The sequence below is a fragment of the Tursiops truncatus genome, chromosome 17 (genome assembly GCF_011762595.2).
Source record: "Tursiops truncatus isolate mTurTru1 chromosome 17, mTurTru1.mat.Y, whole genome shotgun sequence".
Classification (NCBI taxonomy): domain Eukaryota; kingdom Metazoa; phylum Chordata; class Mammalia; order Artiodactyla; family Delphinidae; genus Tursiops; species Tursiops truncatus.
Window position 1 is genome coordinate 75,863,416 of NC_047050.1, and position 26,507 is coordinate 75,889,922.

Consider the following 26,507-nt stretch of genomic DNA (forward strand, 5'->3'; position numbering starts at 1 on the left):
AGTCCCTGCTTTGTCACTGCTGTTTATTTGTTTTTTAAAAAATTTTATTGACGTATAGTTGATTTACAGCGTTGTGTTAATTTCTGCTGTACAGCAAAGGGATTCAGTTATACACGTATATACGTTCCTTTTCATATTCTTTTCCATCATGGTTTATCACAGGACATTGAATAGAGCTCCCTGTGCTGTACAGTAGGACCTGGTTGTTTATGTCGCTGCTGTGTTTGGGACAATCTGAGAGCTTAAGACTTGTGGTCAGGGTCAGCGCTGAAGTGGAAGGGCGATGGCAGGATGAGGGTGGACGGGGACCAGGTGGTTTTCTACTGTTGGAGGGCGGAACCCTGAGCAATGAGGTGCGGCCTCTCTGTGGACTCAGAGGCCGGAGCGGGGCCGTGAGGGGCCGAGTCCCCGTCCGGCCTCGCCATCCTCACGTCCGGTGGATAAAGGCCCTGCGCTTCTGTCTTTGGTCGGATCAAGCCCATTGTCACCGGGATGGGATGGCTGCACCTCCTATGCTGATGTGCACATCTGACAACGCGGCTCTTCCTGCTTGGAGTGGTCGGACAGTCCCACAGACTTTCAAGGCCCCTACGAGCTGCGTCAGAGTGATAACAGCAAGAAGACAGGGTTGCTGCCCAGGCCTGGGGGTAAACAAAGACGGCCCTGTGTCACAGGCGTACAACTGTCCAAATGCTTTTACTTAATTCTGACTTGCAGAGAGTTGCAGCAGAGTGTTGCTTCAAGGTTATAGTGTTGGGAACAAAGGAGCTCAGTTCTGGGCAGAAGAGAGCCTTTGAGTCCGGTCGCCCCATGTTCGGCCTGTCCGCATCAGGAGTTGGCGGCGGCGGCGGCATCCGTGCACCCGCGTCCTTCACCCTCCGAGGTTCGTGACCTCGCGGGGCAGTCCGGCGATTCACAGCCAGGAGCTCACATTCCACATGGTTTCCGATGGGCAAATCGAGTTTCTGTGGCAAAGCAGCCTCCTCTCTTCCCTGAACGTCCAGAAGACCCAGTAAAGCAACAGATCTCAGACGAAAGAGAGTCGAGAGCGGCCGAGCCCATCCCGCTGGAGATGTCATTTATCCAGTCGAGGCGCTCTGTTGATGTCACTCGGCTGTGACAGCACAGACCAAGACGCTTTTCATCACGGCATCTGAGTAGACGAGCTGTCCTTAGATCTACGCTAGTTTCCCTTAAATTAAGCCTGACTAGACTCTGGGTTTCCTGTCAAGGGCTAGTTCCCGTCCCGCTGAGAACATCTAGAAGGGCCGGACAACATATAAGAAAACAAAAGAGAACGGAGCTGCTGGTACTGGAAACAGTGGCTGAGAGAGCTTTGGCCAGCCATGTGGGGTCAGGGGGACGAGCCTGGGGTCAGGACGCACCCGTCAAGAAGCGGGCAACCCCTCCAAGAATGCCGAGAGTCAAGGGAGCCAGGCCCCAGGCACCGAGCCCCGCTTCAGAGCATCCCAGTCTCTGGGGGATTGAAGACTGTGTCTCAGTGGGCAGGATCTCCCCCAAGGGGGCCAGGAGACCAATGGCGTGAACACCCCAGAAAGACTGGCAGATTCACACTTCTTGCACTTGTGACGGAGGTGGTGCTACAGAGCAGGGGAGGGGAAAGACGGTCTCCATCACAGAAGGCGTTGGGACGTTGTGCATCTGTGTGGAGAAGATGAAGCTCGACCACACCTCAGATCACACGTGGCCATCACTTCACAGTCTAAACGTGAAAGGCAAAAACATAAACAAATGAAACGTGGAGACGATAACATAGAAGAAGATATTCATGACCTTACGGTAAGGAAAAAATTCACAAATAGCATATAAAAAATACTAGCCATAAAGGAACAGACTGGTGAGTTAAGGATTTTTAAAAGAAACTTCCAAACGAGTGAAAGTGGTGGTTGCAGACTGGGAAAGGGATGTTCACAAGACAAGAGAACTGACAAGCGGCTCAAGTTGGGGATATTTAAAGAACGGCTACAAGTCAAGGAGCATGAGACAGCCCGATTCAGAAATGGGCAGGAGAGGGGCTCCCCTGGTGGCGCGGTGGTTGAGAGTCTGCCTGCCAGTGCAGGGGACGTGGGTTCGTGCCCCGGTCCGGGAGGATCCCACATGCCATGGAGCGGCTGGGCCCGTGAGCCATGGCCGCTGAGCCTGCGCGTCCGGAGCCTGTGCTCCGCAACGGGAGAGGCCACGACAGTGAGAGGCCCGCGTACCGCAAAAAAAAAAAAAAAAAAAAGGGCAGGAGATATAAAGACTTCACCACGGGGGAGATCCAGACGCCCAGCTAAAGCCAGCAGCCTCATCGGCATCAGAGAAATGCAAATAAACCACAAATGAAACACCAAAGTCTTCACGCCGTTAGGACGGCCAAGACGGAGAGCGCTGACCAGGCCTCGTGTTGGCGGTGACGTGAGGCAGCGGGAGCCCAGCTGCCCTCGGGGACGTGGCCACAGGCTCCCTCCTTCCTCTGTCCCTGCGCCCACTTCCCTCTGCCTGAAACGCTGCCCACGAGTGAATCCTCAGGCCTCCCCCAGATCCCGGCTCAGGGAAGCCACCCCCGGGCTCCGTCTGTCTGCGTGTTTCTCTAGCTGGAGCCAGCTTGTCCCCGAGACTCGAAGCTCCGAGGGGCACGGGAGCTCGGGCCGTGCTCACCTTTGGTCCTGGGAACCCAGGGTGGCACCTGGCCGGGCAGGACCTGAGTCACGTAGGAACCACGTGCTGATGCAGCAGAGGGTTTCACCGTTCCGGGTTGCTTTCCTCTTTAGGGCATCTTGACCCAGCAGAAAAAGTGGAGGACGCTCACCCCAAATTATGGTGCGCTCTGAACGAAGGCAAGGTGGTCGTATTCGACGCTTCCTCTTGGACGGTTCACCAGCACTGCTTTAAAGTGGGCACTTCTAAACTGGTGAGTAAACGAACGCGCACAGTCCTCAGTCAGCTTCCAGGTTAACTTGTGATTTTGGAAATTGAACATGTCCACCTGTATAGGTAGCGGGATTCACGAAACCCACGGCGTCGCTGAATCCTGCAAGTCTTTGATTTTTATCTCGAGTTTTAAAATGTAAGCTTGTTCCATCCTTCACTTAAATATTCTTCTTTAAGTGAGCAGATAATGGCTTTAACCATCCCCGCTCTGAAATCTAAAACAGGATTTCAGTCACGGAAAGGGCAGTGTGGTAGTCTCACATTTACATTGTCAGTCACCAAAAGCAGACACTAGAATCATTTTAACACATTTGGGTTCGAAAACTAAGAACCATTTAAGTCAAATCTGCATGATATTATAGTTATCTCGTGGTTGAGAAACCTCAGTTCTTTGAGCTTTTAGACTGATAGCCTAGTCAACTTTAATTAAAAGAAAGTTAAGGGACTTCCCTGGTGGCGCAGTGGTTAAGAATCCGCCTGCCAGTGCAGGGGACACGGGTTCGAGCCCTGGTCCGGGAAGATATTGCCGCGGAGCAACTAAGCTCGTGTGCCACAACTACTGAGCCTGCGCTCTAGAGCCCGCGAGCCACAACTACTGAGCCCGCGTGCTACAACTACTGACCCTGTGCTCTAGAGCCCGTGCTCCTCAACAAGAGAAACCACCGCAGTGAGAAGCACGTGCACCACAACAAAGACCCAGCACAGCCAAAAATAAATAAATAAAATAAATTAAAAAAAAAGTTAAATTCATGCAAACACAGCCTCACCCCACCCCCACAAACCCAAGGTCAAGTTTCAGGTCTGTAGCCCTCAGTGCCACCAGGATCAGCCCCCTGCTTTTTGGAGACTTCTCGAGGCCTTGCACGGCCCTTTGAAAATCATGTCTTATTTCTGTACTACGTGATGTCAGCCACGTGCCCCAGGGCCTCCACGCCTGGAACGTGTCGTGTGAATTCGTGTTTCCAGATGAGGGGTGATCAGTGGTTTCTTTCCGGTGGGGCTGCCTTTTAACTCGGCACTCCAGATATCTTTGGCGATACCACCCTACTGTTCAAAATGCTGTCACACCTACTCCTTGGTGGGCTTCATCCTGTTCAAGACCCTCTGAGGGCACAAAGGAAGCCACTGTCCCAAGGGATTCTTGCTAGGAAAATCCTCAGGCCAGCTCCTTTAACACAAAACTTCTTTTTTCACATTTAATGTAAAAAGCATGGTGTAGTGAAGTTTATGTACCTAAGTGTTCCTCATTACTTCGTATCATCAACTTTGATGGCCACATTCCACCATCTAAAGATAATGTGACAATCTATGCTTTCAAAACTGGGGTGAAACAGAAAAATTGTGAATCCAAATATACGTTGCCAAGAGGGTGCGGGATCATCTAAAGAAGTTGCTGAACCATTTTCCCCGCGTTCAAACAGTGAGCCTCAGATGATAAAGGAACGGAATCCAAGGCACGTTAAAGTAAAACGTGTACAAAAGTCTAATAACGCTTTAGGTGAAATGAAAAACAAGGAGGAGAAGTTAAGGACTTCACTCTTATTCTAAAATTTAATTTCTTTCCTGTTGATTCTTAGTCACAAGCATTCCAAAGACTGTTTAGTAACAGAATAACTTAAAATCCTTGTGAAAATAAAATCGTACGGCTGCATTTTGTATCAATCTCTTCTGCTCCCCAGTTAGGCCAGGTAACATTTAATTAAAGCAGAGAGTTATCCAGTTATGTGAAAATATCTTCCCACTGGTTTCACAGGGATATTTTGTACTGTTTCAACAAGACAGCAACTGGGGCAGTTATCTCTAGAAAATGCTGCCTCATCTGAAATTTGAAGTTCCAAGTGGTTTATCTAAGATATCTTTGGGCCACTAAAGAAAGGCATTTTACTAAAATGTTACAACAATTCTCAGGTAGATGCCTCAAAAGAAAGGGCTTTTTTAAGTGATTAGTTCTGAAATTAGCAAGGTAGCATCTTTTTCTAACTTATGAGAATGTTTATTGGTAAAATTAAAGCTATCAATTTTTTTTGTTGTTTTGCGGTACGCGGGCCTCTCACTGTTGTGGCCTCTCCCGTTGCGGAACACAGGCTCCAGACACGCAGGCTCAGCGGCCATGGCTCACGGGCCCAGCCGCTCCGCGGCATGTGGGATCTTCCTGGACCGGGGCACGAACCCGCATCCCCTGCATCGGCAGGCGGACTCTCAACCACTGCGCCGCCAGGGAAGCCCCAAAAGCTATCAATTTTTATGAGCTCTTTCTTCTGACAAAGATAAGTACCAGTAAGCACCATCGGTACTGATTATACAGGATTAGATCTAGCCTCAGCCCCTCCACAGTGATGTAACTGTTGCTCTTTGAAAGCTGCTTGGATCTGACAATCTGAGACCCTCGTTTGGTTACCAGTAAAATGTTGCCCATATCATGGATAGAGTCGGACACCGCTCAGGCAACGTTTAGGGAACGCGGTTTTAGGGATGCAGTCGGGTTGGTTGAGATGTACAGGCAGACACGTTTGCGTTTCACATGTTTATGTGGCTTTGATAACTCTTCAGTGTTTTAGTTCTTAATTTCTAATTTCAGAAAGTCTGAAGATGGTCACTGGCATTGACCGTGCTAAGCCGGAATCCCCGAGAGCGCTGCTCTCTTAGCTGCAAGAGCACCGGCTAATATACAGTCTGTCCTCATTATGCGCAGATTCCATATTTGCAAACTTACCTACCCGCTAAAATTTATTTGTAGCTCCAGAGCAGATACTTACGGCGCTTTCATGGTTCTCCACAGACATGCACGTCTCCAGAGCAGGGAGAAATGGGCGCTGTGTGCGTGTTCCCAGCCGAGCTCAAGCCAGGCGACTCTGCCTTCTTGGTTCAGCTCAAACTGTAGACACGTGTCCTTTTCACGGCCTATTTAGTGCCACGTTCTTCACATTTCTGTGCTTTTTATCGTGATTTTGCTGTTTAACATGGTGCCCTAGTATAGAGCTGAGGTGCCAGAGGCTGGAATGTGCTTTACAGAGAAAATGTGGACCCATGCAGTTCAAACCTGTGTCGTTCAAGGGTCAGAGGCATCCTTAAACAGGAACACACGGCAAGATGATGTGTTGATCGAATGACAAGAGCGTGACCAGAGGCCGGCAGGACCCTAAGCCTGTCGGTCCCTGAGCGGCGGCTCAGCGCTGGCTGTGAGCGCACAGGACAGAATGACTGCCGGGAACACGGGGAACTGACTGCTCTGCTCTCTCCTCGGCCCCCTCAGAACTGCATGGTGATGGCGGAGCAAACCCAGGTGTGGGTCGGCTCGGAGGACTCGGTCATCTACATCATCAACGTCCACAGCATGTCCTGCAACAAGCAGCTCACGGACCACCGCTCCAGCGTGACGGGTCTGGTCGTGCAGGACAGAGCGCAGGCACCCAGGTCCGGCCAGGCTCCCCTGGGAGGAGGGGCCGTCTGGCTCTTGCGTGGGTCAGGGGTGCCAGAGGGAAGGGTTCCCATGGCCGTGGGCCATGGCCTGCAGGGCCCGGGCTGCGCAGGGGAAGCAAAGCGGGTCTGGAAGGTGAGTCGGGGACATTCCTGTGTGGTGTGGCCATGATGGGTGCAGAGCAGCGGCCTCTGCTGGAGACCGAGTCTAGCGTGCATGCGGTGCTCGTAGCAGCTGGTACCCCGCCTTCCCTGCCTGCTCTTTGGCTCTGGTGTTTGCCTGCCATCCTGGGCCTGTAGACACATCACCCTAACCCCATGTCTTCTCATGGAACCCCTTGTGTGCCCGTGTCCAAATGTCCCCTTCTTATGAGGACACAGGTCAATGTTGGATGGGGGTCCATCCAACTATTAGCGGCATTTAACTACTTCTGGAAAGGCCCTGCTGCCAAATAAGGTGGCATTTTGAGGTGTTGGGGGGCTAGGATGTCAACACGTCTTTCTTGGGGGACACAGTTCAACCTGTAAGATGTATTTACCTCATCCTTCACTGGCTTTACCAGGTTAAGCATGCCAGCCCCCCAAGGGCAGCCCTGTGTCTGTCCTGCTGTCTGCCGTGTCCTGTGCTTGGGACAGGGCCTGGACACAGCAGGTGCCCAGGGGAGACGCGAGAACCAGGCGGGGTCCCTGTTTCCTTCTGTGAGGAAGCGGGGCTCAGTGGGTGTGTGAGGTATGCTGAGGTCACCCACCCTGAACGGGCAGCCCCAGCCCTGGGCACAGGTGGCCACAGCTCCTAAGCTTTTCTGCTGCTTCCCTCTGTGCCACCCCCATCCCCTTGTGCCCCGAGTTTCAGGGCCGCCGCCTGTCCTCAGTCGGGTGGACTTAGGTCCTCATGTGAAGATGCCATGCCCTCAGGTGGTGGAAGGGCCGCCTCCCCGCAGCTGCTGATCCTTGGACTTGAGCTTGGAGGGGGCGTGTGCCATTCCCGGCCCCTGGCGGGAGGGGTGGATTTTAGTTAACAGCCCTTTACGGCTCTGTTCACAATTCCTGGCGGAGGCAGCAGCCGTGGTGGAGGTGCCGGGGGGGGGGGGGGGGGGGGGCGCTCAGAAACCCGCCCCCCGACGGCGCTGGCGTCTCGCTGGCCGTGCTGTGGATGCTTACCTGGTGGGAACTTGAAAAGCACACGGTGTTCTCGGGGCCACAGTTAAGCGCCTGCATGCGTGTTCACCCCACAGCACTGTGTACTCGTGCAGCGTGGACGGGACAGTCCTGGCCTGGAACGCGAGCTCCCTGCAGGTGACCAGCAGGTTCCAGCTGCCGGGCGACGGGCTCTTGGCCATCAGACTGCACGGCGGCCGCCTCTGGTGCTGTAAGTGCTTGGTCCCTGCGCTTGGCTCCTGGCTAACGGCAGGGGAGCCAAGGCCCCTTTCCTCTGCCACATGCGTTTCCAACTTTGACTGTGAAACCCTGGTTCCTTCTTGATGCACGCGGCTCCCCACACCCCTCCTGAGTTCGCTGTGTCCCCGGCGGCCCTACTCCCTGCGCGGCCTCCCCGCCTGCTCCTGTCTCTGCTCTCGCCGTGCCCCGGGGGGCCGTTGCCACTCCTCCCGGCAGCCCTCTGTGGCCCGGTCGTTTGCGTGCGGGTCACGTCTCCCCAGCCGTGCTGTGTGCTCCCCTCTGCCCCTCCCAGCACAGACCTCGGGCGGGGACGTCTGGGGGTCTGAGGGGGGCACTTCGGGGTTGACGGGAGGTACAGACGCTGTGCCTAGTGACGTGGGCGTTCTGCATTTTCTGCGCATCACCGCACGGAGGTTGCCTGCACTTTGAAGTCTTCCCTGGTGTATGTATGCCAGGTAACATGGGTGATGGTCGTGGACGCTTTCTAAATTGCATGTTTTACGTATGATGAGATGCACAAAACGTATGGACAGTTTGTTGTGTTTTTAAAAAATTTTTATTGGAGTATAGTTGTGTTAATTTCAGGTTACAGCACAGTGAATCAGTTATATATATATCTCCGCTTTTTTTTTTTTTGGATTCTTTTCCCATATAGGCCATTACAGAATATTGAGTAGAGTTCCCTGTGCTATATACTAGGTTCTTGTTAGTTATCTATTTTATATATAGTAGTGTGTATATGTCAATCCCAATCTCCCAATTTATCCCCCCTGCCATCCCCTGGTAACCATGTTTGTTTTCTACATCTGTGACTCCACTTCTGTTTTGTACTTACTGTAAGTAAGTTCATTTGTACCTTTTCTTTTAGATTCCACATGTAAGTGACAGCCTATGGGATTTGTCTTTCTCTTTCTGACTTACTCAGTATGACAATCTCTAGGTCCATCCATGTTGCTGCAGATGGCATTATTTTGTTCTTTTTATGGCTGAGCAATATTCCACTGTATATATGTGCCACATCTTCTTTATCCATTCCTCTGTTGATGGACATTTAGGTTGCTTCCATGTCCTGGCTATTGTAAATAGAGCTGCAATGAACACTCGGTGCATGTATCTTGTTTCAAATTACGGTTTTCTCCAGGTATATGCCCAGGAGTGGTACTGCTGGGTCATATGGCAGTTCTATTTTTAGTTTTTTAAGGAACCTCCATAGTGGCTGTATCAATTTACATCCCCACCAACAGTATAGGAGGGTTCCCTTTTCTCCACACCCTCTCCAGCATTTATTGTTTGTAGATTTTTTTAAATTAATTAATTTACTTATTTATTTTTGGCTGCATTGGGTCTTCGTTGATGCACGCAGACTTTTCTCTAGTTACGGTGAGTGGGGGCTGCTCTGTTGCCGTGCGCGGGCTGCTTCTCATTGCGGTGGCTTCTCGCTGCGGAGGCTTCTCGTCGCGGAGGCTTCTCGTTGCGGAGCACGGGCTCTAGGTGTGCGGGCTTCAGTAGTTGCGGCATGAGGGCTCAGTAGTTGTGGCTCACGGGCTCTAGAGCACAGGCTCAGTAGTTGTGGTGCACGGGCTTAGTTGCTCCGCGGCATGTGGGATCTTCCCGGGCCAGGGCTCGAACCCGTGTCCCCTGCATTGGCAGGCAGATGCTTAACCACTGCGCCACCAGGGAAGCCCTGTAGATTTTTTGATGATGTCCATTCTTAGTGGTGTGAGGTGATACTTCATTGTCGTTTTGATTTGCATTTCTCTAATAATGAGTGATGCTGAGTGGCTTTCTTGTTTTTTTTGGCCATCTGTGTGTCTTCTTTGGAGGAGTGTCTAGATCTTCTGCCCATTTATTGATTGGGTTATTTTTTTGATATTGAGCTGCATGAGTTGTTTGTATATTTTGGAAGTTAATCCCTTGTCGGTTGCTTCGTGTGCAAATATTTTCTCCCATTCTGAGGGTTGTCTTTTTTGTTTATGGTTTCCTTTGCTGTGCTAAAGCTTGTAAGTTTCATTAGGTCCCATTTGTTTATTTTTGGTTTTATTTTCATTTCTCTAGGATGTGGGTCAGAAAGGACCTTGCTGTGATTTATGTCATAGAGTGTTCTGCCTGTGTTTTCCTCAGAAATTTTTTTTTTTTTTTTTTTTTTGCGGTACGCGGGCCTCTCACTGTTGTGGCCTCTCCCGTCGCGGAGCACAGGCTCCGGACGCACAGGCTCAGCGGCCATGGCTCACGGGCCCAGTGGCTCCGCGACATGTGGGATCTTCCCGGATCGGGGCACGAACCCGTGTCCCCCGCATTGGCAGGCGGACTCTCAACCACTGCGCCACCAGGGAAGCCCCCCAGAAAGTTTTATAAGAAGTGTCCGGCCTTACATTTAGGTCCTTAATCCATTTTGAGTTCATTTTTGTGTATGGTGTTAGAAAATGTTCTAATTTCATTGATTTACCTGAGGCTGTCCAGTTTTCCCAGCACCACTTATTGAAGCGACTGGCTTTCCTCCATTGTATATTCTTGCCTCCCCCGTCATAGATGAGGTGACCGTGGGTGCGTGGGTTTCTCTCTGGCATCTCCGTCCTGTTCCATTGATCTACATTTCTGTTTCTGTGCCAGTACCGTACCGTTCAGTTTGTTGTGTCTTGACGAAAGTATACACCACATAACCACCCGACAGTCAAGACACAGAACATTTCCATCACCACTGCTGGTCCCTCTGTGCCCCTTTCCAGGTGGCCCCCCCTTGAGGGAAACAACTCCTGAATTCTGTTATGGACTTGTTGTGCTTGTTCCTGAACTTGCTATAAATGGGCTCTACAGCATGTGTTCTTTTCATCTGGCTCAGTTCCGGCAACATGATGTTTTTAGGACTCATCCACAGTGTCTGAATAGCAGTAGCTCATTCTTTTTATGGTGTGAATGCTACAGCTTGCTTATCGGCTCTCCTGTCACTCTTTTCCACCCCGTTTTATATCCCTGGCAGCGGATATGAGGCTTCCATTCCTCCCCGTCCTCAGCAGAACTTGTTATTATCTGTTTTTTTTTACCGTAATCGTCCTCGTGGGCGTGACGCGGCATCTCGTTGCGGGTCTGGTTGCGTTTCCCCGATGGCTTATGACGCGGAGCATCTGTTCATGGACTGCTCGCCATCTGTGTGTCTTCTTCAGAGAAATGTCTATGCATACCCTGTGCCAATCAGTCTACTCACTTTCAAGGCGATTAATCGTATGGTTGAGTGTACCCTTATTTTTTTTTCCATTTTTCACATCTGTACTTTTTCTTTTGTTCCTCCTTTCCTGCCTCCTTTTAGACTGCTCTTAAATTCAAGTTAATCTTCTTTATTGTCTTTTTAGCTCTATGTTCGGTTTTTTTGGGGGGGGGAGGGGGCCATGCCACGCAGCATGTGGGATCTTACTTCCCCAGCTAGGGATTGAACCCACGCCCCCTGCAGTGGAAGTATGGAGTTTTAACCACTGGACTGCCCAGGAAGTCCCTAACTCTGTGTTTTTTGTTCCACTTTTTAGTGGTTGCTTTAAGGATTTCAATGTGCAACCTTACCTTCTCACAATCTACTTTAAATAACTGTTAACACACCACTTCATGTATAATGGACACAGAGCACAGCAGTAAAATTAATTCCGTTTACCTCTTTCTCTCCCTTTCCTATTGTTGTTAAATGCAGTATTTTATTTCTATGATTGTGATAAACCTATTTTTAAAAATTTTGCCTGAGTGCTCAAGGGTCTTTCAAAGAAATTAAGAAAAAAATTATTTTTTGCCCACATATTTACCATTTCAGGTTGAGCTTCACTCCTTCTTAAAATCCAGGTTTCCATCTTGCATCACTGCCCCTTAGCCTTAAGAATTTCCTGTAGTATTTCTTCTGATATGAATCTGTTGTAAACAGATTCTAGGCTGATGGTTTTTATTTTTTTCCCGGCCCACTAGAAATATCATTCCGTTGTCTCGCAGCTTAGCTCGTTCCTGACGGGAGGTCTGCCGTCATTCCCGCTGTTCTGCTGACTATAATGTGATTTCTGTAGCTGCTTTTAAGATTCTGTCTCTGGTTTGCATGAGTTGGACTACAGTGTGCTTGGGTGTGAAGGGCTTTGTGTTTATCTTGCTTGCAGTTTACTCTCTTGAATTTGGGGAAAACGTAACCATTACCTCTTCCATTATTTCTCTTGCCCATTCTCTCTCTCTGTGTCTTCTGGGATTCTAATTATATATTAGTAATATATATTATAATTGTATATAATTATACTATTAGTTAGACCATCTGATAATGTCCCACAGGTCTCAGGCACTGCTATAATTTTTTCCTTCTTTTTCTTGTGTGCTTTAGTCTGGCTAAGACCTGAACCTCTCTTCTTCTGTGTCCTGTCTGCAGTTAAACCTATCCAGCAAACTTTCATTTTAGTTCTAGAACTTCCATTTATTTTATAAAGAACTTTGATTTTCTCTCCTAAATCCTATATTCTTCACTTATCCTCTCCATATCTTTCTCTGAGTTTTAAAACATATTTGTAATTGTTGGTCTAAAGTCCTTGTCTGCTGGATACTGGATCATCTGTGGGTCTGCTTCTGTCTACTGTGTTTCCTGTTGGCTTTTAGTCGCATCTTCAAGCTTCACGTGTGTTGTGATTTTCACTGCATCCTGGATATTGTTAATGACGTGCTGAGGAGACTCTGGACGGTTTCCTTAGGTCTTGTTCTAGAAGGTCATTAAGTTACTGGCAGATCATCTTGATCCTGTGGGGAGGCTTGGTCTTAGGCTTTTCTAGGGTGAGTATATTTCAGTTCTGACCTTAGTCCTGGTATGTGGTCTTTGTTCTTACAGCATGGCCCTTTTAAGGTTTCGAGGAATGCCCAAGGTATATACCAAGCCTTTCCTACAGGGATGAGCTAGAACTTTGAACTCTTATCTCTGTAGCCCTGTGAAATCTCTCTTCAGGTCTTGAATGTTCCAGTTCTGCTGTTTATACACAGTTTGGGAGTCAGCCAAGGATTTGAGGAGAATTTATACATGCATTTTGGGGATCCCTCATTTGGGAGATATCCCCCCTCTATTTCCAGCCACACTGGCAGCAGCAGCCCCAAACTATACCCTCAACCCAAGATGGCCTGCTACGTACTGCTAGAATTTTTATCCCTCAGTGCCCCACAAAGAGCCAGGAAGTCCCCTCAGAGGAAGCCCACGTAACTGTGCAGCTCACTGAGTGTCTTTCTTTTCTCTCAAAGACCATATCCCTCAGCTTTGGTTGACCTCCAGTGACTGTCAGATGTGCGTGTGTCCATCCGTGGACGCATTTTGGACCAAAAGTTGCCTGTTAAGTATAGTGAGAGACATGGCAGATTAGAATGAGGATGGATAACCTTGTTTTCAGGATGGAATCCCTCTTATTTTTCAACTTAACGAATACAGTTAAGTAGTTTTCCTATTTAACAACAATGAGAAAAGGACAAGAGGAAAGCAGGGCTTCTTTGGGTAAAAGAGAGTGTCTGCTGTGAAGTGTTGTTCCAAGTCTTTATCTAAACAAGGATAACAGCTAAAGCCTTGGTCACTCATCAGCTGTGGTCCGTGGGCACTGAGGTGTGGCCTGAGAGTGTGTGTGGTGGGGGACGGGTGACGCCTCTGACTCCTCCCCAGGCCCATGGCGAGGTGAGCCTGAGGGTCCCCGGCTTCCCTTTCTACTTGCGTCCCAGTATTTCAGACCCTGCATGCCTTCCCTGTGTCTGGATGGAAGCTGCCTTTCCTGCAGCACTGCCCCTCCCCCAGGCCTGGCGTTTCTGGGAGGGGGCAGACCCCGTCCCTGCTTCCTGTGGCCGGAGGTCTGCTCTGTGATGTTGTTGGCACACCTGTGGCTCAGGCTGCAGCCTCCATGTGCATTCAAGTTCAGATCCAGGCGCTGTCACCGATGACTGGTCACTTTGGGCTGGTCCCCTGCTCTCTTGGAGTCTCTGTTCCTTCATCTGCAAAGTGAGATGGAAATACCATCCCTCCCACAGGAGAGCACGCTGACGGCTGGGAGATGTGAGAGGCAGAAAGCGGGCCTTGGAGCGTCCGTGAGTGTGAGGGTTGGTGACAGTTACCCCAGAGGACCGCTTCCCCGGATCTCGTGGACAGAGCTCTCCCCAGGTCCTCCTCCCTTCCACCGCCCACGGCAGGCGTACCTTCCCTTTGGGTACCCGGCCCACCTCGAGGACAGTGATGGGTCTCACCCACATCTGTCGCCCCCGTCCCCCGCTCCGTGTGCAGCAGGGCCCCTACGTGCTCGCACAAGCAGGGTCGCTGTGAACTCCGCCCTGTGCAGCTTGGCGGGCGGCGAGCGTGCTGGTCAGCACGCCCCCAGGGGCATTAGCGCCTCTTGGCAGGACTTCCTGCCACCCAGGTCTTGCTGACAGGCAGCGGCATCCTAGGGGCCTGTTAATTAGTCCAAGTGGATAATGGCATCTCGGGATAAAAGGAGGGATGCTGGGGTTTGCTTATTAGGTCTCAGGCAGGAAAGAAGGTATGGGCAGGCTCTCGCCACCTGTGACTGAGAACCCAGCTGAGCTTCCGAGTCCTGAGGGCAGCCAAGGACAGAGGGGTCATTTCTCTGTGGACCTGGAGTCCACCCACCATGACGGGAAGCCGGAGCCCACCTTGGGGACTCGTGCCCCCTCCCCCTGGAGCCAGATGGCACTGCCTGAGGGCAGGGCTGTGTCCTCCTGTTCTGGTGGCCTCAGGACAGGGCGGGAGGTGGAGGACGCAGGCAGTAAAAGCCAAGAGAGGACAGCCCTGCAGCTCTTCACCTTCCCTTGAACCCGACTCCGTCTCCCCTGCACCCTTGATCTGACCTACCTGCGGTACTAATTTTGATGACCTGTAGCTCTCGTGATGTGGAAACTCTTGGTTTGCTGGAGTGAGTAACAGAAAGAGACAGAGAAGAGCTTAAACAGAGAGACGTGTCCCGTGGCAGGGCACCATCACCTAGAGCGCTGATCCTCACCGCCGGGGGTAGCAGATGCTGTGGCCTCAAGTGATAGGAAATGCCAAATAACCGTGGCAGGAAGGGTTCCGAAAGCCTCAGAAGAGGGTGCTGGACTCCAGCCGTTTCCTTGTCGGTAAAAATGGGGCTAATGGTCTGAGTGTCCCTGCGAGAAAATGCGAAGGCGCCACGGGGCAGCTACAGTTAGAGATGCCGACACCACAGTCAGATGTGGTACAGGAGCCGTGGCCCCACCGGGCACACCGCAGGTCACGCTGCAGCTCTCCCGGCGCTTTCATCCCTGTGCTCCGAGCTCGCCCTGCCTGCCCCTCATGCCGGCTCTTCCGCCCCGCAGGTACCGGTAACAGTATCGTGGTCGTGACCACGGCTGGATTTCTTCATCAAGAACTGAAGATTGGCGAGAACTTTAAAGAGATAAGCACCTCCTTCCTGGGTTTCCAGCTCATGCCCGAGGTAACCCGTGCGGCAGGTTGGGCCGGTGCCCCCGTGCCACTGGGCTGCCACCGCCCGCGTCGTGACCCGTTCCCCTTTAGCAGGAGCAGCTCTGGGCGGCCTGTGCCGGGTACGACGACATCTACGTGTGGAGCCTGCAGGACCTCGCCCAGCCCCCGCAGAGGATCCACCTGCAGGACTGCTCCAGGATCCACTGCATGATCCAGGTGAAGAAGCAGGTACGGCGGCCCCGGGGCTGCTGGTCAAGGCCGGGCCGGGAAGGACGTGGGTCTGCGGGTGCCCGAGAGCACCGCACACCTCTGAGTGGGCTGCCTGTGTGGTGCCCGTTTCTCCTCAGCAGATCTGGGTGGGCGGCACCGGGCTGTCGCAGGGGAGATCCAAGGGGAAAATCTACGTGATCGATGCCGAGAGGAAGACGGTGGAGAAGGAGCTGGTGGCCCACATGGACACGGTGAACACCCTGTGCTCCGCGGAGGACAGATACGTGCTGAGCGGGTCCGGCCGCGACGAGGGCAAGATCGCCATCTGGAAGGTCGAGTAACCCAGGGCGCGTGTGCCCTGTGAGCACGGGACGCGCCTTCTGCCGGCTCCTGGCGCCTCCCCAGAGAAGGCGGGTCTGAGCCTGGGACGGGGGCACTGGGAGGGCCCCGCTGCGGGGGCCTGTGTGGCTCTCTGGCCTCAGTTACGAGACCGATAGTGTCGCACTTTCTCTCCTGGACTTAGCTGATTAAACTGGACTGTTTCAGGCTGGGGGGCCTGTCAGGCAGCCTCTGCTGAGAAGTCGCCCTGTGCTACCTGGACGGCTCCAGAACCCACGACCTGGGCCAGCACCAGGCCATCCGGGAGCAGTTTAGCCGGAGCACCCGTGACCTGCAGACCTCGGGTCTTGCTTTTCCTCCACTTCACTCACTCGCCAGATACTAAGCACCAGATTCACAGGCGCCAGACAGACACTGACCTCTTGTTCGCGGCAAAGCTCATGAGAAGGGGGGAGTTTTAAATGACCACGTTGTGGTTGAACAGGTTTGCACCTGCCCTCGCTGTCCCCCGACAGCCAGACACTGACCTCTTGTTCGCAGCAAAGCTCATGAGAAGGGGGGAGTTTTAAATGACCACGTTGTGGTTGAACAGGTCCCAGCGCCTGCCCAGGGAGGGGGACAACACTGGGTTGAGGCTGTCAGGACAGGGCTGGGCCAGCTGACGCAAGCGCTGGGTTTTTTCCTTTTAATTAATGCAACGTTTTTTATAATGAAAAAACCTAGAGACTTTTTCAACCAAAGGTCAGCAGTCCATCTAAAATAGCACAAACAAACAAACCCTTACCAGACACTCGTGTCCGTTTCCGCTGCATCTGCATCCTAGGTGCACGGCGTGTATGTGTATGTAGGTGGTGCCTTATTATTTAACTGAGGATAATACTAGCTATGCTCTTACCTTACTAGCTATAAATATTTGCAAAAGGGACCTTTTGTACCTTTTTACCATTACCTTTGAGCTGTCGTCCCCCAGTTGTGAGCAAGGGAGGTTTTGGCACGGCTGCACTGCGTGAAGGCCCGAGGCCTGTCCCCTATGGGCCCACGATGCGCTCTGCCACAGGGGGCTGGCTGGCTGCCGGACCCTCCCCCTGGGCTCTGGGGACTTGGATAGACATCACGCTGGACCTCGCTCACCCTGAGAGGTCTGTGAGGGTCTCTGTCAGGCCCCCAGCACACAGCCAGGCTTCAGAGGCATCTGCAGTGCCTCCCCGGTGAGAGCTTTGGCTAGGCCTCCGGCTGTGCCTGCAGGACCCAAGCATTCTGGAGGGTCTGATCACTGACTGACATTTTGGAATGTTCTGAGACTGTGGTGCGGAGAACAGCCAGGCGGCCTAATCCGCCCCTCCCCTCCCCCCGCCACCCCGAGTCTGTCCTCCTGGGGAGGGTGTGTTCCCCTGACTGACTTCTAGAAGGAAGACTAGGCCAGCAGCAACTGGCAGAAGGTGGAATTCTGCCTCTGTAAACACATGAAAAATTCGAGTAAAAGCCTGTCAGAAATCCACGTAAATTATTGAATTCCAACCCACACGTAACCAGGTATTTTCACCTCGTCGGTAATAAATTCTCTTTTTCACTAAAACACTGCTGTGCGGTTTCCTTACTTTATCCAACATTAACTGGTGGCAGCGCTTTAAAATAATACAGGACTGCTCAACATCACTAATTATTAGAGATGCACATCCAAACAACAACGAGGTAGCACCTCACACCAGTCACAATGGCCAACGGTCAAAAGTCGACAGATAACAAATGCTGGAGAGGGTGTGGAGAAAAGGGAGCCCCCCCCCCCACCCCTACACTGTTGGTGGGAATGTCAGTTGATACAGCCACTATGGAGAACAGTGTGGAGGTTCCTTACGAAACTAAAACTAGAAGCACCATATGACCCAGCAAGCCCACTCCTGGGCATATATCCAGACAAAACTAATTCAAAAAGACACAGGCACCCCAATGTTCATAGCAGCACTATTCACAATAGCCAAGACATGGAAACAACCTAAACGTCCACCGACAGATGAATGAATAAAGATGTGGTGTGTATATAGATATACACACATACACACACAATGGAATATCACTCAGCCATAAAAGAATGAAATAATGCCATTTGCAGCCACGTGGATGCAACTAGAGATTATTATGCTAAGTGAAGTAAGTCAGAAAGAGAAAGACAAATACCATATATCATTTATATGTGGAATCTAAAATGTGACACAAAATGAATCTATCTACGAAACAGACTCACGGACACAGAGAACAGACGTGTGGCTGCCAAGGGGCAGAGAGGGTTGAGGGAGGGATGGAGTGGGAGTTTGGGATTAGCAGATACAAACTATTACACATAGAATGGATGTACAAGTTCCTACGGTAGAGCACAGGGAAGTGTATTCAGTATCCTATGATAAACCATATGGAAAAGAATATTTTTTAAAAGTGTGTATGTATGTATAACTGAATCACTTTGCTGCTCTACAGCAGTAACTAACACAACATTGTAAATCAACTATACTTCAATAAGAAAAATACTAACCCCGGAAAAAATTAATACAGGATCATTTTGGATTTGTTCTTATTCATTCTAAGCACCTGTCAAGTTACTTTAATGCAGACTTTCCATTTCCTTTATTCTTGGTGATAATTTTCAAGATCTTATTTGACATTGATTGCAACTGAAATGAGTGCAGAAAAATCAGAGGCTTTTAGGAAATGATCCTTTATATAAAAGAGGAAAAAGGTGAACAAGGGGGTTAAAAGGGGAATAGATTGGCTGGTGCAAGTGTATGGTTCTGTATTTATGTAAAAAGAATCTTGCCAGTGGAGTTTGTGGAAATGAAAAGGGCACTTTCATGCCTTCCGTGTTTCCTCTGTGCTTTGGAGAGATTCCACGATGAATGATTTGTCGTGGGAAGGCCCAAAATGAGCCAGAATTCATTAAACAGACCATGATGCCTTCCCTACCTCAGCTTTAGAAACCGGAATTAAACTGGTACCAAAAAAAGTGTTCATCTTGAACCAGAAGCTCGTTTACTTTAATATAATTCCGGCTCTGCAGCCGTATTTCAGACAACAGACAAGGAAGCCTGGTTTGGGGGCTGGCACGGCGCCACGATGACAATGAAAAGCTCAACCGACTCCCTGGTCACGGGGAATATTTTTATGATTTGTTCTCGGAAGATGCGAATGCACTGCTTGCTCTCAAATGACAACCTTGGTATTGGATGTGATTGTAACATCTGAATTACAAGTGCATGACTTTGATCCATTTCTAGGGGATTCCTTAGGAAGATGAAGAGGTGTTTTATCCACATGACTAGGGAGGGCACAGTTGGAAAACCTGGCAAAGTTGCCCTGCTGTTGCTGCTGCCTGCAAATGTTTGTATCATATTTCTTGCAGGGACTTCCCTGGTGGTGCAGTGGTTAAGAATCCGCCTGCCAATGCAGGGGACACGGGTTCGAGCCCTGGTCCGGGAAGGTCCCACATGCCACAGAGCAACTAAGCCCGTGCGCCACAACTACCGAGCCTGCGCTCTAGAGCCCTCGAGCCACAACTACTGAGCCCGTGTGCCACAACGACCGAAGCCCGTGCGCCTAGAGCCTGTGCTCTGCAACAAGAGAAGCCACCGCAATGAGAAGCCCGCACACCGCAACAAAATCACCGCAACTGGAGGAAAGCCTGCGTGCAGCAACGAAGACCCAACACAGCCAAAAATAAATAAATTTATAAAATAAAATTTAAAAAAAAGAAAGAGATGTCCATGTCCTATAGCCCCTGGGACCTGTGATTGTGGCCTTATTTGGCAAAAGGATCTTTGCAGATATAACCAAGTTTAAGATCTCATGATGAGATGGTCCTGAACCCAAAGACAAGCGTCCTTAGAATGAGAGAAGAGACCAACACAGGGGAGAGGCCAACTGCATGTCGACTGCAAGAGCTGCACTTTAAATATAAAAATGCAAATGGAATAAGAGAAAAAGGATGAAAAACGTGTACCCTGCCAATGATAAGCATAAGGCTGGTAGAGCTGTTAATGTCGGCAAGACAGACTTCAACTGAAGGTGTATTTACAAGAAACAAACAGGGATGTGCACGAGGATGAGAAGGTCAGTACATCAAGGTGACACATGATGACCCTATGTGTATACGCATTAGTAATAGAGATTCAAGGTATGTGATGCAAACGTGATACAACTGGAGGAGAAAACAGACAGATCTGCTCTCATTGGAGATTTAACACACTGCTCTCAGGAACTGATAGAACAAGCAAACAAAAAATTAGCAAGGCTATAGAAGATGCGGCACTATCAACCAATGTGACCTGACATTACAGAACACTACGCCCAACAACAGCAGAATATCCGTTCTTTTCAGGTGCACGTGGGGTGTTCATCAAGCTAGACCGTATGCTGGGCCACAAGTTGGAAAAGATTTAAATCACAGAAAATGTTCTCAGACCATGCCCAAATTAAATTAGAACTCGGGGACTTCCCTGGTGGTCCACTGGGTAAGACTGCGCTCCCAAAGCAGAGGGCCCGGGTTCAATCCCTGGTCAGGGAACTAGATCCCGCATGCGTGCCGCAACTAAGAGTTCACATGCCGCATCTAAGAAGTCTGCATGCCGCATCTAAGGAATGTGCATGCTGCAAGTAAAGATCCTGCATGCTGCAACTAAGACCAGGCGCAGCCTAAATAAATAAATAAATTATATTTTTTAAAAACCTCTAATTAATTGTTAAAAAATCAACAGCAATAATTACACAAAAATCTCCATATTAAAATTATCTTGGAAGTTAAACAACATACTTGCAAATAACCCATGGATCTAAAAAAAAAAATCACAAGGGAAATTATAAAATATTTTCAGCTGAATGACAGTAAAAACACAATATCTCAAAATTTATGGGATGCAGCTAAGGCAGTGCTCAGAAGAAAAATTATAGCTTTAAATGCCTCTACTAGGTTTAAAGTCAACAATCTGAATTTCCATTATAGGAATACAGAAAAATAAAAACATTTAATCCAAAACAAGGAAAGGAGGAAATAATAAAGATAAGACCAAATATCAATGAAATGGAAAACAGAATCAACAAAGCCAAAAATTCATTCTTAAAAATAATAGGTACGCTCTAGCAAGACTGATCAAGAAAAAAAAGCAAACACAAGTTACCAATATCACGAATGAGACAGAGGATGAAATCTTATAGCCATCAAAAGGATATCGTGAAAAACTTTATGGCAATATACTTGACAGCTTAGATGAAATGTATAAATTTCTTAAAAAACAACTTTATGAAACCAATGCAAGAAGTAGTTGAAAATCTGAATATTCCTATATCTATTAAGAAGTTGACTTTAGTCAAAAACCTTCTCACAAAGAAAATCCTAGGCCCAGTTGATTTCATTAGTGAATTCTAACAAACTCTTAAGGATGGAATACTAAAATTCCATAGAAACTTTCAGAAGAATAGAGGAGGGGAAGACACTTTCCAACTCACTTCAGGAGACCACCATGACCCTGTTCTAAAATCTGACAGTGATCTTACAAGAAAATAAAAGTAGAGATCAGTTCTCCTCATGAACATAGATACAAAATTCCTGAACAAAATATTAGCAAATTGAATCCAGTAATATTTTAAAAGGATAATATAGCATGACTAAGTGGTGTTTGTTCCAGGAATACAAGGTTACTTTAACATTTGAAAACCAATCTATATAATTCAACATATTAGCAAAATAAAGGACAACAACAAAAAAAATAAAAATAAAGGACAAAAGCCATAATGATCATCTCAATAGATGCAGGAAAAAAATTGACAAAATAAAATATTCATGATAAAATACCTTGGCAAACTAAGAATAGAAGGGAACTTCCTCAAACTGATAAAGGGCATCTACAAGAAACCTACAGCAAAAAACATCCTTAATAGTCAAAGTCTAATTGCTTTCCTCTAAGATTGGAAACAAGGCAAGGATGTTCACTTTCATCCCTCCTATTCAGCATGGTCCTGGAGGTTCCAGTCATGGCAGTAAGGCAAGAAAAATAAAGGAAGGGGAAAAGTACATTTATTCACAGGCAATTATGATTGTTTACATAAATCCTGAAAAGAAACTATTTTTTTAAATTAGGAAAGTAAGCACATTTAGCAAGGTCACAGCTCAAGATCAATATAAAACAAATTCTAACAGCAAACAATTGGAAAATGTAAAAATACTACTTACAATAGCATTAAGGACACATCAAATAGGAATAAATTTAAGATGTGTCAGACCTGTGCACTGAAAATTCAGAAACATTGCTGAGAGAAATTTTAAAAGACCTAAATAAATGAAAAGATACACCATGTTAATGGACTGGAACGTTAAATATTGTAAAGATGTTAGTTCTCTCCAAGTCGACCCAACAGATTCCATTTAATCCCAACACAACTTTAAAATAGATATAGTTGTCAATATATACTTATTAAAGTTGTGTTGGGACTTGGATTGGGATCAATTGGAATCTGCTGGGTCAACTTGGAGAGAACTAACATCTTGTACAATATCGATATAGATATATGGATATATTTGGAAATGCAAAGTAGAATAGTCACGATAACCCTTAAAAAGAAGATCAAAGCCAGAGGACTCACACTATGTGATTTAAAGCTTTACTAAAAGATACAGTAATTAAGACTCAGGATAAACACATCAGTGGAACAAAATGTAGGGCCTAGACACATAAGTGTACAGTCAGGTGATATTCAACAAAAATTTCAAGACAATTCACTAAGGAAAGTCTTTTAAAAAAAACAACAGTGCTGCAATTAGTGGAAAAGAGAAAAAAACTCAACCCTCATCTCACTGTACAACCCTTATCTCACTACACAAAATTTAATTCAAGGTGGTTCACCTAAATGTAAAGCTATAAAGCTCTAGAAGCAAGCATAGGAGAATATCTCTGGAACCTTGGTGTAGAGAAAGATTTCTTAGAAATGATACAAAAAGTGCTAAATACAAAAGAAAATTAATATATTGGATTCATCAAAATACACCATTAATGTGGTGAAAAGAGAAACCACAGATTGGAAGAAAATATTGACAGTGCTATATCCGACAAAGACTTGTATCCAGAATATATAAAGAGCTCCTACAAATCAATAAGAAGACAAACACTCAATTAAAAAATAGGCAGAAGATAACTTCACTAATGAAGCTATATGGTTGGCCAGGTTGAAAAGATGCTTAAAGTCATTAGTCATCAGGGGAATACATATTAAACCACACTGAAATACCACTTGGTGCTCGTTAGAATGGCTAATATTAAACATTCACGATAGCAAATAAAGATGAGGCTATTGAGCAAATAAATGGAACTCTCATACGCTGCTGGATAAAAACAGCATAACCACTTTGGGAGAGCTGTTTGTCAGTTTCTTTTAGACACATACCTACCCTGCAACTCCACAATACCACACTTAGTTTTTTTAACCCAAGAGAAATGAAAACATATGTCTACAGAGAGACTCTTATGAGAATGTCCATAGCATCTTTATCTGTAACAGCCCTACAATGGAAACACCCATCAAATGGAAAATGGATGTGATATATCCTCGCAATGGAATTCTATGCAGCAGTAAAAAGGAACTAAACAGCAACGTGTATGACTCTCAAAAGCATGCTGAGCAAAAGCAGACACAAAGGCTACGAACCGTTTCCATTTACAGAAGTTCAAAACGGACAAAAGCCGTCCACGGTGACCGAATTCATAATCAGTGGTTGCCTGTGGTACGGGGTGTGTGGGGGATTGAGCTGGAAGGCATCAAGAGAGAACTCTCCGGAATGAAGGAATTATTCCATGCAGATCGAGCGTTAGTTACTCAGGTGTAGGTATTTGTCAAAACGCTCATGGAATTGCACACTTGGACCTGTGTGTGTCACTGTCTGTAAATTCACCTCACTTAAAAAACAAGACTACGGATTCTACGGCTGTTAAAAAAGAATTAGGGAATATTTTGAATTTGATACCAATAAATTTGACAACTTAGACGGAATGGAAAATCTATGTGAAAGATATAAACAACCAAAGCTCATTTAAGAAGAAATAGATAACTGAATAGGCTTATTTACGATAAAGAAATTTAACCCATAATTTAAAACCTTCACAGGAAGAAAATGACATAAAGAACTCACCGATGAATTCTTCCAAATATATAAGGAATAAATACAAATTCTACGATAATTTTTTTCATAAAAACAGAAGAGGAGTTGAATGCTTACTATCTCATTTATGAGACTAACATTACCTTGCTACCAAAACCAGACAAGACAGTACAAAGAACAAAAATACAGACTAATTTCCCTCATAAACATTAAAGTCTTTAGAAACAGTTTAGAAAACCAAATCTAGCAATACATAAAGAGGACATTACCTTATGATCAAGTGGAATTCATCGCAGGAATGCGAAGTTGGTTTAATATTCAAGACCAATTGATGTCATTCACCATCCTAACAAATGCAAAAAGAAAAAACACAAGTTCATCTCAACAGATTCAGAAAGAGTATTTGACATAATTCAACATCGATTCATGTTAAGAACTCTCAGCAAACTAGGAATAGAAAGAAACTTCTTCAACTGGGTAAGGAGCAGCTACCAAAAAACCCACAGCAAAGGCTGTACTTACTGGTGAAGACTGAATGTTCTCACTGTGCAATCAGGAACGAGGCAGACTGCTTTCTCTCACAGATTGGGAGAAAATATTTACAAAACATATCTGATAAAAGACTTGTATCCGTGAAACTCAACAAGGAAAACAACTAAAAAACAGGACAAAAAAACTACGTTAGACATTTCACTAAAGATATACAAATTGCAAACACAGGAGAAGATGCTTAACATCTAAGGAAATGCAGATTAAAACCACAATGGGACACCATTACACCACCCATTGAACGGCTAAAATTTTTTAAACTACGCTGACTAGGATGCTGACAAGGATGTGCAGAGACCAGAGCCCTCATTCGTTTGACTGTGGGAACGCAAAATGGTAGAGCCCATTCTCAAACCCATCAGAAAAGAGTTTGGCAGTTTTTATAAAGTTAAAAATATACATACTCACCAATCCCTCTCAGGTATTTATCGAAGAGAAATGAAAATGTGCATTTCATTACTATACACACAAGTCTCCTACTCAAATGTTCCCAGCACGTTTTTTGTTTTGTTTTTTTTGCGGTACGCGGGCCTCTCACTGTTGTGGCCTCTCCCGCTGCGGAGCACAGGCTCCGGACGCGCAGGCTCAGCGGCCATGGCTCACGGGCCCAGCCGCTCCGCGGCATGTGGGATCCTCCCAGACCAGTGCGCCACCAGGGAAGCCCCCCAGCAGTTTTATTCATAATAACCAAAAACTAGAAACAATCCAAACGTCCATCAACTGTTGAATGGATAAACAAATTGCAGTACATTCATTTCATGGAATACTACTCAGCAATAAGAGGGAACAAGCTCATGGTGCCTGCAATAATATGGATGCATCTCAAACATTTACGCTAGGGACTTCCCTGGTGGCACAATGGTTAAGAATCTGCCTGCCAATGCAGGGGACACGGGTTCGAGCCCTGGTCCGGGAAGATCCCACATGCTGCAGAGCAACTAAGCCTGTGCGCCACAACTACTGAGCCCGAGTGCCGCAACTACTGAAGCCCACGCACCTAGAGCCCGTGCTCCACAAGAAGAAAAGCCACCACGATGAGAAGCCCCCGCACTGCAACGAAGAGTAGCCCCCGCTCGCCGCAACTAGAGAAAGCCCGCGCACAGCAATGAAGACCCAACACAGCCAAAAATAAAGTTTAAAAAAATTATGCTAAATAAGGGAAACCAATCACAAAATATTGCATATTATTATATTCCATTTATAAGAGACTCAAGAAAAGGCAAAAACTACAATGACCAAAAGCAAACGAGTGACTGTCATGCCTAGGAGGTGGGAGAAGGGAACGCCTACAGAGGGGCACAAGGGAACTTCTTGGGGGGACAAAATATGCTGCCGTGAACATGTGTACAGAAGTTTTTATGTGAACATGTGTCTTCTTTCGCCTGGTATATCCCTAGGAGTGGAATTGCCGGGTTGCATCTTAACCCGACGTGTGTTCGACTTTCTGAAGCACTGTGTCATGCTTGCGGTGCTGGTTACACTCTCCACACATTGATCAGAACTTATCACTTAAAATTGGTCAATTTTGGGGCTTCCCTGCAGGCGCAGTGGTTAAGAACCCGCCTGCCAATGCATGAGGCACGGGTTCGAACCCTGGTCTGGGAAGACCCCACATGCCGCGGAGCAACTGAGCCCGTGTGCCACAACTACTGAGCCTGCACTCTAGAGCCCACGAGCCACGACTACTGAAGCCCGCGCGCCTAGAGCCTGTGCTCCGCAACAGGAGAAGCCGCCGCAATGAGGAGCCCGCACACTGCAACGAAGAGTAACCCCCGCTCGCCGCAACTAGAGAAAGTCCACACACAGCAATGAAGACCCAACACAGCCAAAAATAAATAAGTAAAATAAATAAATTTTTAAAAAATTGGTCAATTTTATTGCCTGTAAACTATACCTCAAGAAAGCTAATATGTAAAGAAAAAATAAAAGTTGAAATCAAAGAGAAAAAGGAGGCAAATCATGATTAATCCTGAATTACACACTTTCCTGATGCTCAGTGCTCAGATTAACGAGTTGACGCCAAAGGTCTACTCACTTTGTGCCATGCAGAGCCAGCCGAGTCCAAAGTCTCCTATGTGCATTGCAGCAGCTGTGCCG

At 47.6% G+C, this 26,507-nt stretch overlaps 1 protein-coding gene and 1 long non-coding RNA gene across 12 annotated transcripts in view; one reads left to right on the top strand and one right to left on the bottom strand.

Annotated features, from left to right (window-relative positions):
• The window catches only part of DENND3 (DENN domain containing 3), a 59,358-nt gene extending 42,055 nt beyond the window's left edge, over positions 1-17,303 (top strand). For 5 of the 11 annotated variants that reach the window (XM_019931951.3, XM_033842745.2, XM_073794849.1 and 2 more), the window contains 6 exons: positions 2,775-2,914; positions 6,188-6,348; positions 7,587-7,720; positions 15,070-15,188; positions 15,269-15,406; positions 15,526-17,303. In XM_019931951.3, coding sequence (XP_019787510.1) covers positions 2,775-2,914; positions 6,188-6,348; positions 7,587-7,720; positions 15,070-15,188; positions 15,269-15,406; positions 15,526-15,729 — 896 coding nt within the window. In that variant the 3' untranslated portion in view covers positions 15,730-17,303. The other 6 variants (XM_019931947.3, XM_033842746.2, XM_019931950.3 and 3 more) reach the window with 4 other exon arrangements.
• On the bottom strand, positions 1-25,911 carry LOC141276958 (uncharacterized). Its single transcript, XR_012327447.1, has 3 exons — positions 24,384-25,911; positions 24,131-24,207; positions 1-1,723 (listed from the first exon to the last, which is right to left on the bottom strand). It is a non-coding gene; the product is annotated as an uncharacterized lncRNA (long non-coding RNA).
• Between the last annotated feature and the right edge of the window lie 596 nt (positions 25,912-26,507).